The sequence below is a fragment of the Protomyctophum parallelum genome (genome assembly GCF_964188405.1).
Source record: "Protomyctophum parallelum genome assembly, chromosome: 11".
NCBI lineage: Eukaryota > Metazoa > Chordata > Actinopteri > Myctophiformes > Myctophidae > Protomyctophum > Protomyctophum parallelum.
This window is the reverse complement of record NC_139707.1, coordinates 10,159,880-10,183,672: the sequence shown is the minus strand read 5'-3', so window position 1 is coordinate 10,183,672 and position 23,793 is coordinate 10,159,880. Positions and strand designations below refer to the sequence as shown.

The 23,793-nt window shown below is 43.7% G+C and overlaps 1 protein-coding gene across 6 annotated transcripts in view; it reads left to right on the top strand.

Annotated features, from left to right (window-relative positions):
• Positions 1 to 16,243, top strand: part of LOC310866871 (bone morphogenetic protein receptor type-2-like) — a 40,619-nt gene extending 24,376 nt beyond the window's left edge. For 4 of the 6 annotated variants that reach the window (XM_083776658.1, XM_083776657.1, XM_083776653.1 and 1 more), the window contains exons 15-21: positions 7,465 to 7,535; positions 8,327 to 8,461; positions 11,675 to 11,800; positions 12,102 to 12,323; positions 12,586 to 12,708; positions 13,945 to 14,401; positions 15,043 to 16,243. In XM_083776658.1, the coding sequence (XP_083632784.1) occupies positions 7,465 to 7,535; positions 8,327 to 8,461; positions 11,675 to 11,800; positions 12,102 to 12,323; positions 12,586 to 12,708; positions 13,945 to 14,401; positions 15,043 to 15,404 (1,496 nt within the window). In that variant the 3' untranslated portion in view covers positions 15,405 to 16,243. The remainder of the gene's footprint in view (positions 1 to 7,464; positions 7,536 to 8,326; positions 8,462 to 11,674; positions 11,801 to 12,101; positions 12,324 to 12,585; positions 12,709 to 13,944; positions 14,402 to 15,042) is intronic. The other 2 variants (XM_083776655.1, XM_083776656.1) reach the window with 2 other exon arrangements.
• Positions 16,244 to 23,793: the final 7,550 nt, after the last annotated feature.

Genomic DNA, 23,793 nt, shown 5'->3' with positions numbered 1-23,793 from the left:
GTGGAAATAAGAAGATTCAGCAACCTGTCCAAACTGGTGAGAGTCATCGCCTGGGTCTGTCGAGCTGTCAAGCAGTGGCTAGAGAGGAAGTGCCGGGTGCCAGGGAAGTCTAAGTGGGAGGCATCACCCAAACAAGCTGGGTTGACTGTGAAAGAACTTGGCAACGCATCTGAAGAGCTTTTCCTCGCTGCTCAAGAAGCTAAAGCCTTCCCAGAGACGACTCTAAGCAGATTGGCAGTGTACAAAGACGTGAACTCTGGACTCCTAGTTTGTGGAGGCAGAATCCAGATGTTCAACGAAGTGAAGACTGCAGTGCCAGTTTTACCATTTGAATCGTGGGTGTCCACATTGCTGGCACAAGAATCCCACAAAGCAAACCATGAGGGAGTAGCAGGAACCCTTCTTCGCATGAGGAAAAAGGCGTGGGTGATAAAAGGCCGGAGACTTGCCAAGAGGGTGGTTGACAGCTGTGTTGTTTGCAGAAAGAACAATGTAAAACAGTGTCAACAAATCATGGCTGACCTGCCTCCAGAGCGAACGGGCCCAGCTGCACCTTTTGAATTCACCACCATGGACCTGTTCGGCCCCTATGAAGTGAAGGATGAGGTCAAGAAGAGAACCAGACTCAAAGTATGGGGGATCGTCTTCTGCTGCATGGCTTCCCGAGCCATGCACACTGAAGTGGTGAGTGACCAGTCATCCGAAGGATTCCTGCTCGCCTATCAAAGGTTCACTTCGCTGAGAGGACACCCCAGGAAACTCTGGTCAGACCCTGGCTCTAACTTTGTGGGAGCCAAGCCTGCTCTGGAAAAGCTTTACAAATTCCTTGACCAACTGAACAGGTCCGACCTTGAAGAAAAAGCTGCCAAACATGGCACAGAATGGTCGTGGAAGATCCACCCTGCAGACTCTCCCCACAGGAACGGTGCAGCAGAGGCAGCTGTCAGAATAGTGAAGCGGGCCTTAAGCAACCTTGGTGGGGAAGGTGTTTTCACATGGGGAGAATTCCAAACGTTTCTCTTCATGGCAGCCAACCTTGCTAATGAGAGACCCATCGATGCAAGAACTCAAAGCAGGGAAGACTGCATAGAGTACATCACTCCAAACTCTCTGCTTTTAGGACGTGCCCATCCTAAAGGTGACCCTGGAGACTTTCAGTTTGATGGCTACCCATACAAAAGACTACAGAATATTCAGGCAGAGGTCAGCAAGTTCTGGAAGAAATGGAGCCAATTGGCCGGTCCTAATTTGTTCATGAGGAACAAATGGCACACCAAAGAGCGAAATGTCGCTGTTGGAGATGTGGTCTGGTTGGCTGACCAAAATGCCCTGAGAGGACAGTACAAGCTGGCTAGAGTAGTCAGTGTCAACGCTGACAGCAAAGGCATCGTAAGAGATGTGCTGGTGAGGACCTTTCCCAGCTATCCTGTTCCCATCACGAAAGCAAACGACAAAGGAAAGCCCACAAAATCAAACAGTGAAAAACCCAAAATCCCGGCCACAATTCTGCATCGAGATGTCAGGCGGCTGGTCATTCTACTTCCTACTGAAGAACAACAGAGGCGTGAAGGACTTGAGTGACCTCTCTGTGGTTAAGAACCCAGGAGCTCAAGTGGGAGGTGTTGAGTTAAAACTCATGAGTGGAGCATAAACTCAGAAAAGGAGCATGAATCTTCAACAAGACACAAGACACAACAAGACAACTACATCTCCCAGAGTGCATCAGCTGCAAGATGGCTGCTGGTGCTCGTTTGGGTGATTGAACACCTGTTAAAGGCTGGTGGTGCTGACTCTCTCACAAAAAACAAACAAGCAAGCTGAAGTCTACCCAGGAGCTCTACCCCAAAGACGCCAATGGTCTGTTATATTTATTCAACTGCTTTTCTACTTCAGCTTAATGTGGTTAAATTCAGGCTAATTGTGTGTTTAGTTCAACTGCTTATTCTACTTATTCTACTTACTTGCTTATTCTACTTATTCTACTTACTTACTTATTCTACTTATTCTATTCTATTATATCTTTACAAAATAAGACCAAGAGAGAAATGTTAAAATGATTTAAGAATTTGAAGGCCTACTAAAAATGTGGACAATTCATGTTGGGTTTAAAATGCCTTGTGCAATTAGAGCTGATCTACAAGCTTAAATTTCAGCTATTTTCTTCTTCACTTATTCAATTTGAAATACTAAATGTTTACTTAGCTTGAGTCATTTGTTAAGGGTTACAGTTCAGAAGTGTTTAATTGAAAATGACTTTGGCAATTTGGGTTGAAATGTTGACTTTATGAGTTAATTTAAGACTGTTAAAATGTCGACTTTAGAGTTAGTTTAAGACTTTACATTTTGGCATTCTTTGTGTGAACACTATATTTAAACCACTTTGTCTAAAAGACGGTTTTGATTATTTAAAATATATATATTTAATGTTTAAAAAGAGAACTTATTGTTTGAAAATATGTTTATTGTTTGCATTGTTGTTAAAACCTGTTTCTTTGTTTTCAAAGGTTTTCAACCTTATTGATGAAACCAACCAAGTTCAACAAAAGCAACTGCAACAAAGTGTGCAAAAAGTTGAAAATAAAGTTGGACATTTGAGTTGGACATTTGGAGTTGAGTCCTTTACTGTCATTTGGAGTGGAAGTGGGGTTTGACTTAACAATATGTAATAATCAGCTCATACATTATAAAGACATTATTGCATTATGAAGTTTTATTACAGTATGAGTCGCCTATGTGGAGGTTCTTAATGTAACACATTATTACATTATAGAAAAATCTATTAAGTTATGTGCTCGTCTTTTAATTACATTATGAGCTGATTATTACATTATGAGGTCAGATGTAGAGTTGCTGGCCGCCTCAGCTCCATATATGGAGATCTAGGTGATGATCCAGTCTTTTCAATGTATGGCTATCCAGGGTTTGATGAGGTCAGTGTCGGGATCTTATATCATATGGAAACGGCCATATATGGTGGTGTGACGTGTCATGAGGCGTGACCATATATGGAGGCATGACACGAGGCGTGACATGACACACTTACTGACTGACTGACGGGAAATGCAGGTTTTCATAGTAAATTAAATGCATATGGTCGTGTGTCTGTGGTCTATGGTCTGGACATGGTGTGTGTGGGACAGGGGTACGGGGTTATAGCAACTTATTACATTACTTAAATGCCTTGATATCATTATGTTATAATCGACCATATAGGCCTAGCCTATTATTGCATATCATTTTATTATTGTTAGATTTGCATTTCTTCAAATATGCACACTTATACCACCAACTAATAAGCTTTCAATTAAAATATTACCTACAACAAACTACTTCAAACTTTTCCAAACCGACCACGTAATTATGTTTAAGCACAGATGGTACTATATACACCCGGCATTTAAGCGCGCACCAGCAAGTGCGTGTCGTGCACGCGCATTATATTTCGCGTGCGTGTATGTGCGCTTGTGCACGTGGAAGCCGGAAATAAAAGCACTTCCGGTCCCTCCCCTTGCGAGACTGCAGCTGGGTGCTATTGTCTTTATAAGTCCAATGAAACACTTCTTTGTAACGTATGGCCGCTGTAGTCTAGCGGTTTAATCACTCGCCTCTCAATATTTTGGTGCTGATGACGCTGGTTCGAATCGCGCGAAAGACAAAAGTTTTTATATTAAAAAAAAATAGCCGTATGGAATGAATACATTATTTACAATACATTAGGCAGGCAGACAGGCAGTCTGTCTGTCTGTCTGTCTGTGTGTCTGTCTAAAATATAATAATTTTGGTCTGCCGCGAGCGGGAATTGAACCAGCGTCCTCAGCAAAAAAGAATAGAGAGGCGAGGGATTAGACCACTATGCTACAGCGGCCCGTTACAAAGAGGTGTTCCATTGGACTTTTAAAGTTAAGTCCAACGAGAGCAGAAAAAAAAATATATGAAGGACGCAGGCTCGCCTGGAGACCGGACCGGCGAGGCGCACGTCGCAAACGGGTAGATATAGTCGCGACGAGTCACGTTCTGCCGTGACGAGTCCAGCTCACGCCACAACGGGTAGATATAGCTGCGACGAGTCCCGTTCTGGCGCGACGGAAAATAATAGTCAACTTATTACGTCGCAAACGGGTAGATATAGCCGCGACGAGTCCGTTCTGCCGGGACGAATTGATATTTACGCCAGGACGTACTCGAATATACGTTGCGACGGAAAAATATACGTCGCGACGTACGTCGTCCGTCGTGAAGGAATTTCGCTCCACCTGTGCAGATGACGGAAGTGTGTGAGTCAACAGTCTGTCTGAAGAGACTCCGAGTGTAACGAGTGTGTGCGTGCGTGTCACGCACGCACTCACTCACGCACACACACACACACACTCACACACACACACACACACACACACACACACACGCACTCACACACACACACACACACAAACCTGTCTGTTTCTCTGTCATCTGTCTAATAACAACATGTCTGTCCACTGGAGCACCGTACTGCTTCTCAGCCTTTTATTCCATGTATGCAGTGCATAGACACACACGCACACACACACACACACGCACACACACACACACGCACACACACACACACACTTGTTTTCTCAGACATGTTTAGCGCATACAGGCCTTATATTATCAACCCTGTCGGGTGGAAACAGATCTACAAACTCCAACTTAATGCTTCCTCTCTGACTGCAGTCTACGATAGTATATGTAGTTTAAACTTAACGTCAGTCTACGATAGTATATGTAGTTTAAACTTAATGTCAGTCTACGATAGTATATGTAGTTTAAACTTAATGTCAGTCTACGATAGTATATGTAGTTTAAACTTAACGTCAGTCTACGATAGTATATGTAGTTTAAACTTAATGTCAGTCTACGATAGTATATGTAGTTTAAACTTAATGTCAGTCTACGATAGTATATGTAGTTTAAACTTAATGTCAGTCTACGATAGTATATATAGTTTAAACTTAACGTCAGTCTACGATAGTATATGTAGTTTAAACTTAATGTCAGTCTACGATAGTATATGTAGTTTAAACTTAATGTCAGTCTACGATAGTATATGTAGTTTAAACTTAACGTCAGTCTATGATAGTATATGTAGTTTAAACTTAACGTCAGTCTACGATAGTATATGTAGTTTAAACTTAATGTCAGTCTACGGTAGTATATGTAGTTTAAACTTAACGTCAGTCTACGATAGTATTATGTAGTTTAAACTTAATGTCAGTCTACGATAGTATATGTAGTTTAAACTTAATGTCAGTCTACGATAGTATATGTAGTTTAAACTTAATGTCAGTCTACGATAATATATGTAGTTTAAACTTAACGTCAGTCTACGATAGTATATGTAGTTTAAACTTAATGTCAGTCTACGATAATATATGTAGTTTAAACTTAATGTCAGTCTACGGTAATATATATGGAACATTCTACCAAATTGGTTCAAATTGGTTCAAGAGTTGGAAATTGTGTGAAATTTGTATGCTATTTTGGAAAAACTTTTACCATATTAATGTGGCACCAGATCTAAGGGACACCTATTTTTGTTGAGGCACAATTATCATATTGTATTTTAATAATGTATTACTCTCCCAAAATGTGTCACTACAGAAACATTGACTTTTACCTTCGAATGAAGATGCTTTTTCTTTTTTCAATTCCCCCCTGTACAGACCATTTTTAAGAATGTATGTAGGTGGTTCCACAATTAATGTGGAACTGTTTTCTGAACTCTGAAATTAAAATGGAACTCCGGAACAACTTTCATTTGCCTGTTTGTGGTCGTCGACTTCTTTCTCCGTATTTTTGCCTAAGTATTTTAGTAAGTTTGTTCATGAGCTCTATAGGGAGAGAAAAGCACTTATCTCTCCTTTTTAGTTAATTTACTTCACTAGTCATGGCTGCCAGTTCCCACCTGGTGTTGTGTGGGAGTACAGACGGATCCAGACTGTACTGAATAACTGCTAGCTTACATAATGTCTTGAGGCTAGGACTGAAGTCTAAGATGTTCAGGTCATTCAGTAGAACAGGTGTAGAGCCGCCGTCGTCTCCGTATCCTCCAAAGATGATGAGACGATCTCCCAGCATGCAACAGCACATCCTTACATTCTTTTTTTTTTTTTTTAAGATTTTTTTTTGCGGCTTACGCCTTTTCATCCTTACATTCTTACCAAAGAATGGTGTCTTTTTCCACTTTGACTCAACCTTCTTCCAGGAGAAGGTCTCTGGGTTTAACTTCCACAGATCATCAAAAGCCTGGATTAAGTTCCAGCCACCAAATATGTACAGCTCCCCATTGTAGGTAAAGGCTGAATGAGCCACGCGTCCTTCTGGAAGAAGCTGTGCAGAAGGTGTGTCCAGCCAGTGGTTGGTCTCTGTGTCAAACACTCTGATGTGTTGTAGCACTCCCCCCCCATAGCCCCCAAATACAAACATCTTTGTCCCAATGATGGTTGCAGAGTGACCTGATGAATAAGGAGGTGGAGTTCCTCTGGTGTTAATTAAAGTCCAGACCATTGTGGTGGTGTCCAACTTGTAGATGTCATTAGTGAGTCCAGTCCGGGTACATCCTCCATGAATAAACATGACCTCCCCGACGACACAGGCTGAGTGGAGGAACCGTGGAGTTGGAACAGCCCCAGAGATCTCTGGTATGAACCATCTGTTAGCGTCGACATCAAATGCATGAAGGACGTCACAGTACTCCCTCGACACCACTTCCCTCCATGTAGTAACACCCCCCCAGATGTAGACCACGTCCTCTATCAGTACAGCTGTGTGGCTGTAGCGCTTGGGACGTCTCGGTATCATTCCGGTTTTAACCGGGGGCAACGGGGTCCTCCAGCGCAAAGACACTGTGCTGAAGACGTTCACATCAATGTCGTCCGTGCTGGAATAGCTTCTGGAGTCTGTAAAGGAATAAACCTGGTGTCCAACTGCCACGACAGCTTGACCAGCTCTGTCTCTTCCTCCGTCCTCTCTGGTCACCGTCCACCCAAACATCTCTTTTCTGTCTTCCTTCTTACGTTTGGCTCTCTCTCTCTCTCTCTCTCTTCCGTGTCTTCAGTCTACAGCTGTGGTCTCTCACCCTGCAGCATCTTATATAGACTATCTGGAGCTGTGAGTGACGTCACACACAACACAAACTGTTGTGCGTAGAAACGTGTATTTCCGAGTTGTATAGATTGTTTTTTGAGGGGCGCTAGCTCCTCCTCCCCTAGGCCCTCCTATATCCAGCTGTTGGTGAGTGTGCACTAACGTTGTCCTACACAAACATTAAATTCCCATTGAGAATGAATGGACAATGTTACGACACACACTATTTTACGTCATGATGATGTACGATTAGTGTTAGTCCATAAATCCATCCATCTTCAACCACTTATCCGTAGTCGGGTCGCGGGGGCAACAGCTCCACCAGAGAGTACAGTGTAACTGTGTTTTCATGTTGTCCAGCAGGGGGCGCTCCAGTGTTCCTGCAGCTGACAGAGGAGGACCTGGAGGCCACCAAGCTGGACCCTAGAGAGGTGTGGTTCAATGTATCTCTCTCTCTCTCTCTCTCTCTCTCTCTCTCTCTCTCCCCTGTGTATTGTATACCGTAGTATAGCATCGTACTGTAATGTATTATATACACTATGTATTACTGATGAATTGAGTACATTGTTGGATTTACATCAAAAGGGCATGTGGTTTTAAGATGTTGATATTCATTTTGTATTCATCCTTAGGACCCCAAATCACACCTTGGAAAGCATGAGTGTCTATGTTTTTTGACTGGGGGGGGGGGGGGTCATATTTTGACAGCAGTATTAGGATGTATTAGGATGTTGATATTCATTCCTCAGCCAACACTCCCCACTGACAGGTAGTTTACCCCCCCCCCTCCTTTGATTTAGCTCAAACCCACAATTCAACATTTTGGTTTTAAGATGTTGATATTCATTTTGTATTCATCCTTAGGACCACCAAGTGTTTTTTGACTGGGGGGGTCATATTTTGACAGCAGGAATTGCCTGTCATAATTTGACCCCCCAGTATTAGGTAGTACCCCCCCCCCCCCCCCCCCCCCAGAGAGGACGTATAGGGCCTTAGTCCTACTCCTCCTCCCAGCCAACAGTCCCCACTGACAGGTAGTTATAGTGTTATCCTAAGTGTACTGTCAACAAACGTGTTAATAACGTATGCAATCAATCAATGTACTCTCTCTTTCATGTCTGCCTCTCTGCCTGCCTGCCTGCCTGTCTGTCTGTCTGTCTGTCTGTCTGTCTGTCTGTCTGTCTGTCTGTCTGCCTGCCTGTCTGTCTGTCTGTCTCGTCAGGTTGATAAGAACCTGAGGGAGAGTTCAGATGAGAGTCTGATGTCTCACTCTCAGAAACAGTTCTGTTCTCCCGACCTGCTGGCTGCCCCGAGCAGCACCCTGCTGCTGTACCCCCTGACCAGTCTGTCTGCTGAGGTGAGACCCCCCCCCCCTGACCAGTCTGTCTGCTGAGGTCATACAGTCTGGAGCAACGGAAGCTCTGATCATGAGTAAAATATAAATGCTTCCTGTCATACAGTCTGGAGCAACGGAAGTTCTGATCATGAGTAAAATATAAATGCTTCCGTCATACAGTCTGGAGCAACGGAAGCTTTGATCATGAGTAAAATATAAATGCTTCCGTCATACAGTCTGGAGCAACGGAAGTTCTGATCATGAGTAAAATATAAATGCTTCCGTCATACAGTCTGGAGCAACGGAAGCTTTGATCATGAGTAAAATATAAATGCTTCCGTCATACGGTCTGGAGCAACGGAAGCTTTGATCATGAGTAAAATATAAATGCTTCCTGTCATACAGTCTGGAGCAACGGAAGCTCTGATCATGAGTGAAATATTATAAATGCTTCCGTCATACAGTCTGGAGCAACGGAAGCTCTGATCATGAGTAAAATATAAATGCTTCCTGTCATACAGTCTGGAGCAACGGAAGTTCTGATCATGAGTAAAATATAAATGCTTCCGTCATACGGTCTGGAGCAACAGAAGTTCTGATCATGAGTAAAATATAAATGCTTCCGTCATACGGTCTGGAGCAACGGAAGCTTTGATCATGAGTAAAATATAAATGCTTCCGTCATACGGTCTGGAGCAACAGAAGCTCTGATCATGAGTAAAATATAAATGCTTCCGTCATACAGTCTGGAGCAACGGAAGCTCTGATCATGAGTAAAATATAAATTCTTCCGTCATACAGTCTGGAGCAACGGAAGCTCTGATCATGAGTAAAATATAAATGCTTCCGTCATACAGTCTGGAGCAACGGAAGTTCTGATCATGAGTAAAATATAAATGCTTCCGTCATACAGTCTGGAGCAACGGAAGCTCTGATCATGAGTGAAATATTATAAATGCTTCCGTCATACAGTCTGGAGCAACGGAAGCTCTGATCATGAGTAAAATATAAATGCTTCCGTCATACAGTCTGGAGCAACGGAAGCTCTGATCATGAGTAAAATATAAATTCTTCCGTCATACAGTCTGGAGCAACGGAAGCTCTGATCATGAGTAAAATATAAATGCTTCCGTCATACAGTCTGGAGCAACGGAAGTTCTGATCATGAGTAAAATATAAATGCTTCCGTCATACAGTCTGGAGCAACGGAAGCTCTGATCATGAGTGAAATATTATAAATGCTTCCGTCATACAGTCTGGAGCAACGGAAGCTCTGATCATGAGTAAAATATAAATGCTTCCGTCATACAGTCTGGAGCAACGGAAGCTCTGATCATGAGTGAAATATTATAAATGCTTCCGTCATACAGTCTGGAGCAACGGAAGCTCTGATCATGAGTAAAATATAAATGCTTCCTGTCATACAGTCTGGAGCAACGGAAGCTTTGATCATGAGTAAAATATAAATGCTTCCGTCATACGGTCTGGAGCAACGGAAGTTCTGATCATGAGTAAAATATAAATGCTTCCGTCATACGGTCTGGAGCAACGGAAGCTTTGATCATGAGTAAAATATAAATGCTTCCGTCATACGGTCTGGAGCAACGGAAGCTCTGATCATGAGTAAAATATAAATGCTTCCGTCATACAGTCTGGAGCAACGGAAGCTCTGATCATGAGTGAAATATTATAAATGCTTCCGTCATACAGTCTGGAGCAACGGAAGCTCTGATCATGAGTAAAATATAAATGCTTCCTGTCATACAGTCTGGAGCAACGGAAGTTCTGATCATGAGTAAAATATAAATGCTTCCGTCATACGGTCTGGAGCAACGGAAGCTTTGATCATGAGTAAAATATAAATGCTTCCGTCATACGGTCTGGAGCAACAGAAGCTCTGATCATGAGTAAAATATAAATGCTTCCGTCATACAGTCTGGAGCAACGGAAGCTCTGATCATGAGTAAAATATAAATTCTTCCGTCATACAGTCTGGAGCAACGGAAGCTCTGATCATGAGTAAAATATAAATGCTTCCGTCATACAGTCTGGAGCAACGGAAGTTCTGATCATGAGTAAAATATAAATGCTTCCGTCATACAGTCTGGAGCAACGGAAGCTCTGATCATGAGTGAAATATTATAAATGCTTCCGTCATACAGTCTGGAGCAACGGAAGCTCTGATCATGAGTAAAATATAAATGCTTCCGTCATACAGTCTGGAGCAACGGAAGCTCTGATCATGAGTGAAATATTATAAATGCTTCCGTCATACAGTCTGGAGCAACGGAAGCTCTGATCATGAGTAAAATATAAATGCTTCCTGTCATACAGTCTGGAGCAACGGAAGCTTTGATCATGAGTAAAATATAAATGCTTCCGTCATACGGTCTGGAGCAACGGAAGTTCTGATCATGAGTAAAATATAAATGCTTCCGTCATACAGTCTGGAGCAACGGAAGCTCTGATCATGAGTAAAATATAAATTCTTCCGTCATACAGTCTGGAGCAACGGAAGCTCTGATCATGAGTAAAATAAAAATGCTTCCGTCATACAGTCTGGAGCAACGGAAGCTCTGATCATGAGTAAAATATAAATGCTTCCTGTCATACAGTCTGGAGCAACGGAAGTTCTGATCATGAGTAAAATATAAATGCTTCCGTCATACGGTCTGGAGCAACGGAAGCTTTGATCATGAGTAAAATATAAATGCTTCCGTCATACGGTCTGGAGCAACGGAAGCTCTGATCATAAAATATAAATTCTTCCGTCATACAGTCTGGAGCAACAGAAGCTCCGATCATGAGTAAAATATAAATGCTTCCGTCATCCAGACTGGAGCAACGGAAGCTCTGATCATGAGTAAAATATAAATGCTTCCTGTCATACAGTCTGGAGCAACGGAATATCTGTCGACAGATATTATGTTCTTAGCTTGCTTATGATTCTTGATTACTATTTATTTATTTACAGTATTTATTCAACCTTATTATTGTGTTGCTTACTGTAAGTCGCTCTGAATTAAGAGCATCTGATAAATGCCTACATTGTAAATGGTATTTTAATAGTTTTGAATAGAGTTCATTGTACCATAGCAGCAGGCCATAATACAACTGGCCAGACTGTAGTACAATATACCTCATTTTGAGCTCAAATATAATCTCAGTGTTTCAGATTGGGATTGTTTTCTGTACCTGTAGAGTGATAAAAGTTGTTCCCTTTGGTCTGTTAAGCAGGTGACCTCGACGCAGTGGCCAGGGGAACACTGCCTCCCCCTCCCCAAACAGCACAACGTCCCAAAGAGACCCAGCACTCTGCCCCTCCAGCCCAGAACCAAGCACAGGTCCAACGTCAAGCAGGTACGGTACCGCTATACGGTCTCCACCTAACCCACTGTCGGTTTGGACAGCAAACATCTGTTTTGGTCATAATATAATAGTCTTTGGTTGTTGCACTCTGAAATAGCAGATCTACAAGCTCACAACGTATTGTGAGCTTGTAGATCTGCTATTTCCAGCACGTAACCAAGGGTAAAATTTGCCATTACAACGGCATCAAGGCCCACAAAAATGCGTTCTTGTCAACAGAAACAAACTGTAGATTTAGACGACTAAACTCTTACGAGTATTTAGTCGACTAAAAATTCTGGGTGGTTTCTAGGTGGAGACGGGCGTTGCTAGGGTGAACACGGTGTCTGTTGCCCGGGCGGCAGAGCCCCACCTGGTTACCGCGGCGACCATCAACAACAACACCGTCCCGGGCGTGGGAGGGACACTGGCGGTGGTCACCAACGGTTACAGCGCCGGTGTCCCCACCCTGGTGACCAATGGCATGAGAGGAGGAGGAAAAGCCGGCGGACGGACCAATCCGGCGGGACCTCAGGTGAGTGTACGTTAACATGCTGTATTTCTTTATGTCGTTTTATTTTAGGAGTGTTTTGCCATTTTTTAATGCTTTTTATACCAATGGTTCCCATGTCGAGGACCCCCACAATGGGATCTGTATTTGGGAAAAACGTATTCTCCAATAATTGCGATGAGGCGATGATGCAATGATTATGTAATGATTGTGACGTAATGATGATGTAATGCTGATGTAATGACCGTGATGTAATGGTGATGTAATAATGGTGACGCTCCGTCAGGTGGAGGAGGAGCCAGGCATGAGTGGGGGCGTGGACGGAGGTGAAGAGGGCGGGGCTTCGCTGCTCAACTGCAGTCCCGACGAATACCAGCCGCTGCTGAGCACCGGGCGACGCCCACACCAGGTCAGTCCCGTCATATGTCTGAACGAGAACCCCTTTTGGTGTTTTAAGCATTGTGTTATACTTTAGCTATTGAAAAATAGCGGCGGTGCGAGGCGAGCAGTGACGCACAATGAATTAGGCTTATAATAAAACAGCGATATAGCTGCAGAAGATACAAATAGTAGAGAGGAGCGCATATTGGATTGGTCTTTTATTTAACAATTATTAAACAGCGCCTCTCAATTACCTCTCAATCAAATAAAAATATATATAATCCAAACTCCTCAGTCAATTGTAAACGAACGGTAACATGAATGAACTCTTCAAGCCTGACACATAAATAAAATACAGCGTCTGACACAGGCATACCTCTCCATCAAATAAAGGAATATAATCCAAAGCTGCACAGCACACGACGAACGGCATTTTGCTTCTCTCATGTAACATTTATAACTGAAATAAAGTCAGAGGCTTTGTGGAAAAAACACCACCCGACCATAACATGAACTCTTATTAAGCGCAACCAACCAAGCCTGACACATGTAGGCATCCCAGGCTCTAGGAGTAGGTTCTATATGGAACTAAACTAAAACCTAAAACAAATAGGCTAAACAAATACCACACTAACTTTGTGATCAACTTTCTTAATTTGCTTATTGTAAAAAGCAACACTGTATTAATTTATTAAGACATGGCAGTATACTATTGGTGCAAAATGGAAATATGTAATTAAATACCCGTAGTTAATATATATATATATATAGAGAGAGAGAGAGAGGGAGAGAGGGAGAGAGAGAAAGAGAGGGGTTCCATTTCATAGAATAAAAAAATGCCGTCTAGCGCGAGGCCTCGCAGGCACGACTTCGTGAGGCCCTGTGCGGCCGCACCATTCGCACAACGTATAAGCGGTCTCTGAGTGCAATATTATAGTTACCGTACTTATATTAGTGCAGAAAAGAGACAATAAATCCAGCTTTGGAGAAGATGCGCTCCGATGGGGTTGTAGTAGCATGCGGCAGGGAGTCGGGGATGGATAGAATCCTCTTCGCTACAGGTGCCGTGATAACGTGGCACATTCTTTTACCACCAAGGTCGTGTACTTCTTTGCATATTTTAAAATGCAACCATGTTACTTTTGACTTATTTTTAGAAACATGGGTTTTTCAGAAAACTGTAGTTCTGTAGAAAATTTGTAGTTCCTCAGGTCTAAATGTGCTAATGGGTTATGTGACTAAAACAATGTCCTGCTGTTCTCAGAGCTACCACCAGGAGCTCCATCGCCCCCCCAACTCCAACAACAACAACAGCAACCGGAGGTCAGAGGTCACCCGCCAGGACGCCGCCGCCGCAGAGGTCACGGGGTCGTCGCCGAGGGCAACGGGAGGCGATGATGATGTCACCGTGACAACGGAGGGGGGCGGGGCCACAGAAGACCGAACTCCCGACCGGATCACGGCGGCGGATCAGAATGCGGACCGCGCTGTCGTCAGCAGACTGGTCTCGCACGCCAGGCCAGAACCTGGTCCGGTCCAGACTGGACCGGACTCAGTAGAACCAGTAGAACCGGTCCAGATTGGACCGGTCCCAGTACAGCCGGTAGAACCGGTCCACTGTGCGGTCCAGCTGAGGCGGAGCCGGGGCAGAGAGCGTCCTCAGAGACCCTGTTCCTTGGACCTCTCTTCATCCACCTCTTCATCCTCCTCATCGTCATCAGGTGAGGTTGTTTTACGAGGCCTCGCCCCTAACCTCATATCGGTCTTAACCGGCCACGCAAGTCCCCTAACCTCATATCGGTCTTAACCGGCCACGCAAGTCCACTAACCTCATATCGGTCTTAACCGGCCACGCAAGTCCCCTAACCTCATATCGGTCTTAACCGGCCACGCAAGTCCCCTAACCTCATATCGGTCTTAACCGGCCACGTAAGTCCCCTAACCTCATATCGGTCTTAACCGGCCACTTTCTTTCTTTCTTTCTTTCTTTCTTTCTCTGTCTGTGTGTGTGTGTGTGTGTGTGTGTGTGTGTGTGTGTGTGTGTGTGTGTGTGTGTGTGTGTGTGTGTGTGTGTGTGTGTGTGTGTGTGTGTGTGTGTGTGTGTGTGTGTGGAAATTCCACGCAGATAAGAATCTGTTGAATGTCGGAATTCTGATAACTTGCGATAGGAATGCATGGCCGATGTACTGTGTGTGTGTAACCCACCCACTTCTCTTAGAATTGTTTATGAACACACACACACACACACACACATACACACACACAAAGTGTTGAAATTCTGATGCTATCTTCTGTTAGCAGACCAAACACTCCTGTCAGTGTGTGTGCGTGCATGTGCGTAATGTAATGTCTTTCTCGTCAGTGTGCGGCTCGGCAGACTCGGGTCTCAGCCTGTCCGCGGAGAAGATCAAGCGTCGCGTCAAGACGCCGTACGCGCTGAAGAAATGGCCCCGCCCCTCCTCCTGGGTGGTCTCCACAGACACCAGCCTGGACCTGGACTTTGATCACGCCCACTTCATCATGTCATCGTCCTATCACCACCATGGCAGACCGGCCAGTACGGGCGGAGGAGGATTAGGAGGAGGAGGAGGAGGAGGTATGGCCAGAATCAACCAATCGAAGTCTAGCATGGCTGTTTTCTTGGTCGGGGTGGGCGGAGCCGCCACAGCGACCGTGACATCCTCATCCGGCTCGGAGGACCAGGATGGGTTGACCTGCCTCTGAGCTTTGATGGTGTCTAATGTCTTACTTTTATGTCTTCAAGGAGATGCTTCGTTTCTCCTCATTCCCTGTTTTGTCCTTTTTTCTTTGGTCCTTTTGTCTATCTCCGCCCACATTCCTGCCCCTCTTCGCGTCCCATTGGTTGTTGTTACTCGGTTGGACAAAAATCATCTCTCTCTCCAACCACTGCCGTCGTGGAAAAGTGATTTTTTTTATTCTTATTTTGAATACAAAAACTGAATTTTTTTTTAACTCGGCATATACAACCAGAAGGTGGCAGAACAAGGTGGAACAAGACTGCTGGTTGGTCGGTCAGGGACCAATCAGAATGCTGCAATGGGTCAAGGCTGATTTCAACATGGCGTCCCTATTTAAGGCGGGAAAAGTACAATATTTGCAATGTAATGCAGTAGAAGTATAAAGTATAAAGAAGTATAAAGACATTTTAAACATTCAAGTAAAGTAAGTGTACCTCTAAATGTGTACTCGAGTACAGATGTAATGCAGTAGAATTAAAAATATGTGTACTCGAGTATAGCACTTTGAGTAAATGTACCATTTACTACATTTAGTTACTTCACACCACTGAGACCGGGGGGGGGGGGGGGGGTGCACATCACTACTACCCAGCCAATGGGAGGCTGGCTACGTACAGCGTAGCCAATGAAAACGACCGGCTCGCGTTTTGAAAGGCATTCACGTGCCAATGAGTAGCACAAAAAAAAAACATCTCCCTCTGCAAGATGGAAGGTGATTGGATAGCTCTGCTGTAAACAGAGAGGAGGCGCCCTCTCTCACTGCTTATTGGCCAGCGAGAGCTAGTGGGCCATGCTAGTTGCCATGTTAGTTAGCTAGTTAGTTAGCTAGTTAGCCTAGCCAGTTAGCTAGTTTATTCTTGAGTCTTGAGTAAAAGTACAAAAGTATTGGCCTCAAAATGTACTTAAAGCACCAAAAATAGAAAGCACTCATTATGCAGAACGTCCCATTTCAAGTTTTCAATTGTATATACAATCTTTTGAAAAAGGCTGAAATGTAGGCTATATATATAGGGCTGCAGTCCAAATCTACAACGTTTTCAAATGATTGTAGTACAATATTTGTACAGTACTGGAGTAAAAGTACTCAAATTTTGAAATACTGTATTTGTATTCCAAGTCTCTTCTTGGTGGACACTGGACAGTGGACACACTGCCTTTTGTGGACTCCTGGTCAACAGATGGCGCTCTCCTACTCACACACACAAGTTTGGAAAAGCGCCGGCTGTGATTGGTCAGAATGACCGTGATGCGTTCTGCGCTCATGTGTGCTAATGGGCTGATCTTGGCTGTTACTCCGAAATGTTTTTTAGTTTTTTTTAAATCTAGCTATGCATTGTTTGTTGTACAGCACTATCTCCTTTTGTTTTCACTTTCATTTAGGGGAGCACAGATATATCGGCCACGTATCGATATCGCCTGATATTTGCTGTTATCGTTTAATATCGGTATCTGCAAATCAAGCTGACATTAACCCTTTTAGGTCTGACGTCGAAAATGTAAAAATGTCTTCTAAATTCTGAAATACCCCATGTTTCTATATCAGCGGTGCTCAATATTTCATGTCAAGGAGCCCAGAAATTATATGTAATTGGCCACCGACCCCCATCTGAAAATATGTTGTTCCAGGGACCCCCCCGGAAGCAAAGATTTGAGTTAAAAACGTTCGCTGTGAAGATGTGCGCCACATTTTCACGATTTTTCAAAAAAATAGCAGACCTACAAGCTCGTAGTGCGGCACTCGGTGCCGCGCTACCAGCTTGTAGATCTGCTATTCTTCAATAGCTAAATACTTAAAACACCAAAAGGGGTTCCCGCCCTTAAGCGATAGCAGTAGCCAATTTATCTATTGTTAATAAGCAGACATTTTGCATTAACTCTGTTGGTGTGTTGGTGTATCTGCAGCCTACCAAGCTGTGTAGATTCTGAACAGTTATTTCTTATAATGGAGATATATTTGTTTATTTTAACACAAAAACTAAATCAACATAATCCGTAGGCCTATTGGTATCGGCTATCAGGATAAATTAATATTTTAAAACATCGGTAGCGGCCAAGATACTTCTATATATCGGTGCTTCCCTAGTTTTATTTTCACTCTCTGTCTCGTTAGAGAGAACTACTTAGCTAGTTAGAACGAGTCTCTCGTTAGAGACGACTGTGGTGGAACGGAGAGAAATATCTAGAAAAGAGAAGAAAATAGAATGCAGGAGTTGAGAATCAGAAAGTCAGCTGTAATAAAATAAAAAATAATCATAATAATAAGAATAAGAGTTAGAGCAATCAGTCTGTGAGACTAAAGACACTCCCCTGTGTTATATATAGATGATATATATCAATATTTGTATTTGAATAAGTCAAAGCAAATCCTTTTTTCCCATGTGTGTCCACTATCAGACCTTTTGTATCATAACTTAAAAATGTGCAATAGCCTTTAACTTCAAAGTGCTTTTTAAAATATTACTTTAGTATGTGTGGGTGCGTGTGCGAGCGCCTGTGTGCGTGTGCGAGCGTCTGCGTTTGCGCGCGTTTTCAGTCATAAAGCTATGGTCATATGTACTATGTAAGCCGTGTGAGTGTGTGTGCGTGCGTCATATTGTAAGCAGTGTGTGTGTGTGCGTGTGTAGTATGTACTATATGTAAGCAGTGCACTTATAACTTGTATCGTTACGACCATCATGTCAATCATGTGTAAAGTAAACGTCCCAGTAGCTACCCTCGATCAGTCAGGGAATGAGCAAGGCCACAAAATACGTTGCTCCGGAACTACTCTGCCGGGACTGGGAGAACCAAAATCTGGCGTGTGGATGGACTATAGGCTCTGTGGGTTGACTCCTGTCCGGGCCCCTCCTACGTCTCACCAGGTCCACTCATGCTCTCACCAGGTCCAGGACCTGTGCGTTTGCACCAGACTCCCAGCACCAGGCACTCCATTCATTTAAGTCACTACAGTCATTTTAAGTCCCGGGTCCCCAGAACACTGGGTCATTGTTTTTTTTTTTCTCCTCTTTTAGTTTTTTATAACGTTAGTTTTATTATTCTAAAATGATGCCTTTTCATGACTAAATGTATCTCTTTTATTTCCCATGTATTTTCTGTGGTTTATTTGTGGGTTAATATAAATAATTCCACAACCTATACAGACTATTCTACATTCTATTGAACGGTGGTTTTCAAAGTGGGGTCCTGGGGGGTGGGGTTCCGGGGTCCTTGTATTATACTTAGACCAATCAACAATAGCCGATCTATAAGCTCACAACATGACACACTGTGCTGTGACGAGCTGTAAGCTTGACGAAACAAATGTAGTAAATAAATCGGGAAAGAATTTGAATTTTCAGAATAAGTTTGGATTCTTTTTGACGTAAATCCTCTGTTCCGCATGGGGGGGGGGGGGGGTCCCTAGCTGGAACGACATATTTTCAGATGTGGGGGTCCTCCTCGGCCAAATACATGGCATGAATTTATTGATTCTTGATTTATTTTTGAAACATTATTCGTTTTTTTTTTAAATTGCTGATCTAGACAAGCTCACAACGTATTGATAAGCTATTTTCTTTATGCGTCTTATAAGAAGTATATTCTATATTGTGTGTTTTTGCGCGCACATGTCTGTGTGTGTCCTAACTATCATTCAGCTGGGGGGGGGGGGGGGGGGACCCCCTGGAACTATCACAAGGACCCCTGGGGGTCCCCGGACCCCCACTTTAAGAACCACTGCATTAGGCCATTAATGCCAGTACTTGTACTTTGTTCATCATACTGTATATTATATCCAGCCATGTATACCATAGTGTAAATACTGCTGTACTGTACATACATACATACATAGCTGATGATACTCTGTGTGTGCGGTAAGTTACCGCAACGGTTACCGCCCGTAACCGCTGATGACATTTGGATAATTTGATTGGGACGGAGAGCTATAAAGTAAAATTAAACAGGTGTTTCGAGGAAGCAATCTGATTGGTTGAAACATTTTCACGGTTTTTCAAGAATTGCAGATCTACAAGCTCATAGCGCTGGCATGAGCTTGTAGATCTGCTATTTTTCAACAGCTAAAGTATAACATTATGCTTAAAACACCAAAAGAGAGGTGTGTGTGTGCGTGTGCGTGTGTGTGTGCGTGTGCGTGTGCGTGTGCGTGTGCGTGTGTGCGTGCGTGCGCCTCCTCAGGTGGTCTCTATATCTGCATCTAACTGCTATAGGTTTATACTCCAGTTTTGTAAAATACGAAGAAATGAAATGTTTAGACAACGTAGCGCCCCCTAGCTGTATCTCTGGAGCTCAATAAAGATTATGTTACTGAAAACCAACATCCGAACCCGTGTCTTCTTTCAGCACGACACCGCTGGATCTTGCTAATTGCACAAATTCTGTGTGTGTGTACGTCTGTAATCCACGTAACTCGAGAACCGTTCGCCCCACCGACTTCAAATTCGACACACACGTTCCACACACCCACAGGGAGTGCAGTGCCCGGTCTCGAGTCGGTCGGACCCACGGTTGTCCAGAACCGCCACAAAAGGCCTTTTTCATTTGGCGGCCATCTTGATTTTTCAAGTGGACAACGTACTTTTCTGAGAGAGTAGGTTCCGAAGCACTCGTGTGCCAATTTTGGTGCTTGTACCATAAAGTGAACGATTCTCATGATATATTGACTTAATATCCTCCACTATTAGTGCATGATATAAAGTCAGCCGTGTCTTGTGTATGGTATGTGTATGGTAATAGGTAGCTCAGTGGCAGTGTTGTTTTTGGCAGTACATTTTGATTTTAGTTTTAGTCATAGTCTCTTGAATAGTTTTCATTTAGGACAAAATATCATAAGATTTTAGTTGACTAAATCTACAGTTGATTTAGTCAAACAAAATGTATTTTGGTGGGCCTTGATGCCGTCGTAATGACTGTTCTTACACTTGCTGAAAATAGCCGATCTACAAGCCCACAACACGTCGCAGTGGCGCGTTGTGGGCTTGTGGACTTTGGTCACTTATTGTTTTTTTGTTTTTTTGTTTCTTCTCTTTCCGCCACAAATAGCAGTTCTGGCTGAACCGTGCAGTCGGTTTTCGCGAAACACGGGAATCTGGTAGAGGGCCATGCCAAACGGTGACTATGCGAAGCCCATTACCATTGGCCAAAGGGTGGCACCCACGTATGTACGTACACACACACACACACACAGATAGGTACACACATAGCTACGCAGGACTGTACCTGGTGGCGGTAGCCCGGCGGTGAATAGACACAGAGAGACTCCAGTGGGGTTTGAGGCAATTATCACTCAGCGACCCACAGCCGTTATCACAGGCTGTGCTCCCAGTGGGGCAAAGATGCAACTCTCAGCTAATTGAGTGCTAATTAATCCAGTGGAGGCTTTCTGAGCAGTGGGTTTAAAGGGGCATCGATGGTGGAAAAAACGATGGTGAAAAAAACAAACGTGAAAAAAACGATGGTGGAAAATACGGTGGTGGAAAAAAACAATGGTGGAAAATACGGTGGTGGAAAAAAACGATGGTGGAAAAAAACGATGGTGGAAAAAAACGATGGTGAAAAAAACGATGGTGAAAAAACAAACGTGAAAAAAACGATGGTGAAAAAACCAACGTGGCCAAATGTAGCCTATAAATTAATTGGGGGTCCTTGACGTGAACAAGGTTTTAGAAGCACTGATTTACACTACAGCACCCAGCATAAGTCTTCAGGCACATGCAGTGTCTGCTGGTGAACGCTAGATGGCGGCAAAATGTGTCCATGACAAGACTTTAAACAATGTGTAGATTCACCTGCTTCATCTCTCTCTCTCTCTCTATTCTATCCAATGGATTAACCCAGCTGTCCCCAACCTTTTTTGGCCGTGGACCCCCTGTTACCTCCTGACCTGACCTACGCTCGAACAAAATTCAGCACAGGAATAAACAAAGTACAGCATTGGGGGGGAAAATGGGCCCCTTTTTGAGGGAGGGGCGGACAGGGCATTCCACAACTTTGGTGGCAGTGCTGTAGAAGAAGGAGAATTTCACATATTTGTTTTGAAAGTGTCGTTCTGAGCGGTGGGTTTGAAGGGGCAGGTAGAGGCTGTAGTCTGTCGTTGTGAGCAGTATAGCGTTTCCAGGAATTACATTTTGGGCAGGCAAGATGTCGTCCCCGCCCCCAGATGAGTATAGGATACAAAGGCTGAAAGGCATGCATTTGCATTTCAATTAGTGATTGAGGGTCGTGCACAAGCAACGGCCAATCCGCTGCCCACCAATAGTTCTCAGGTCTGGTGTTTGACCTCTCTCTTTTTTCTCGTCGTGTTTTTTCAAATGGATTTGGCCTTATTGTAGATACGCCACTGGTTCTGAGCGGTGGTTTTGAAAGGGCAGGCAGAGGCCTGTTGATACGCAGTGCGTGTGTGTTCACAAACATTCAAAACGCAGTGCGTGTGTGTTCACAAACATTCAAAATGCAGTGCGTGTGTGATCACAAACATTCAAAACGCAGTGCGTGTGTCAACGCAGTGCGTGTTCACAAACATTCAAAACGCAGTGCGTGTTCACAAACATTCAAAACGCAGTGCGTGTGTCAAAATGCAGTGCGTGTTCACAAACATTCAAAATGCAGTGCGTGTGTCAAAACACAGTTCGTGTTCACAAACATTCAAAACGCAGTGCATGTGTCAAAACGCAGTGCGTGTTCACAAACATTCAAAACGCAGTGCGTCTGTCAAAATGCAGTGCGTGTTCACAAACATTCAAAATGCAGTGCGTGTGTCAAAACACAGTTCGTGTTCACAAACATTCAAAACGCAGTGCATGTGTCAAAATGCAGTGCGTGTTCACAAACATTCAAAACGCAGTGCGTGTGTCAAAATGCAGTGCGTGTTCACAAACATTCAAAACGCTGTGCGTGTGTCAAGACGCAGTGCGTGTTCACAAACATTCAAAATGCAGTGCGTGTGTCAACGCAGTGCGTGTTCACAAACATTCAAAATGCAGTGCGTGTGTCAACGCAGTGCGTGTTCACAAACATTCAAAATGCAGTGCGTGTTCACAAACATTCAACGTTCACAAACGACAGAAAGCACAGGGTGACATTTGGCTCTGTGAGAAGCGAAGGCTGCTGTAGTGACTGTTGGGACGGACGGCCATGTTTAAATAATTAAACTTTTCTTGTAGTGGTGAATAAATAAAAAGCGCAGCGTTTGCAGAACCGTTCAGTCGACATCACCTCTATTTATATAACGCTGCCTGCATGACGACGGCTGCAGCTGTTATGCAAGAAAGGCTGGAAGTACTGTTCTGTTATTTTATTTGTATTAATTTCACCCTGTCTGAGGAGGCAGGCAGGCAGGCAGGCAGACAAACAGACAGACAGGCAGGCAGGCAGGCAGGCAGACAGACAGACAGACAGACAGACGAGATGAGGCCATTTCTTTTACATGTACAACACGGGTGGATTCTAGGGATTTGCATGTCTTAATGACCGTTGGTAGGGCGTTCCACATTTTGGTGGCATAGGAGCGAAATTAATTTAGTCCCTTGTTTGTGCCGAATCTGGGTTGCATGTCGTTTGTTGGACATTGGACTGCCTCTGTTGTGCGTGAGTGCCATGCGTGTGGAAAGCACGAAATGGGCTTATTGATTTTCTCTGCGCGCTGGCTGACTGGCCGGTGATTAAAATCCAACGGAGGGGGTAAAGATACATGGCGACCTTTTGACCTCTGACGCTACACGTAAACTGTACATTTCAATCGATTGTCGTCCTAATGTTCTGTGGAGCTGTCAGTCAACCTGGTGGGAGGGTAAAGGCACGCACGGACATGTGTGTGTGTGTGTGTGTGCATGTGTGTGAATGTGCGTGTCGGTGTACATGTGCGTGCGTGCTGAACAGGCTGATCGACTGAAGTGATACCTCTCAGCTGATCAATATGTGATGAAACTGTCCTTTAATGTCATGGTGGGGTTGGGATGACAGATCTATTAAACGGGAAGATATGACCGTAATGTTGCCACATTCTTCTCGTCTTTTAAATCGATGCTGGACGCAAGAAGGAGCAGCTAGACTCCCACGTTGTAACTATTACACACAAAAAAATCTGATTCAAAATGGCTTGTAAAACATAGATAAGTGAAAATTGATGATCACTTTTCACTCATCACTTTTCACTTTTCAAGTGATGAGTGAAAAAGTGATGATCACTCATCACTTTTCACTCATCACCTTTCACTCAACACATTTTGTTGTTGTTTTTAGTCTTTGTAATTATTTGTTTGATCCAAAATATAGTTTGTTGTCATGATTTGGCTCGAGTTGGCTTCGTACGACGCTTATAAGGTCTTTAAATAAATACTTTTTGAAATGTCTATGGGGAA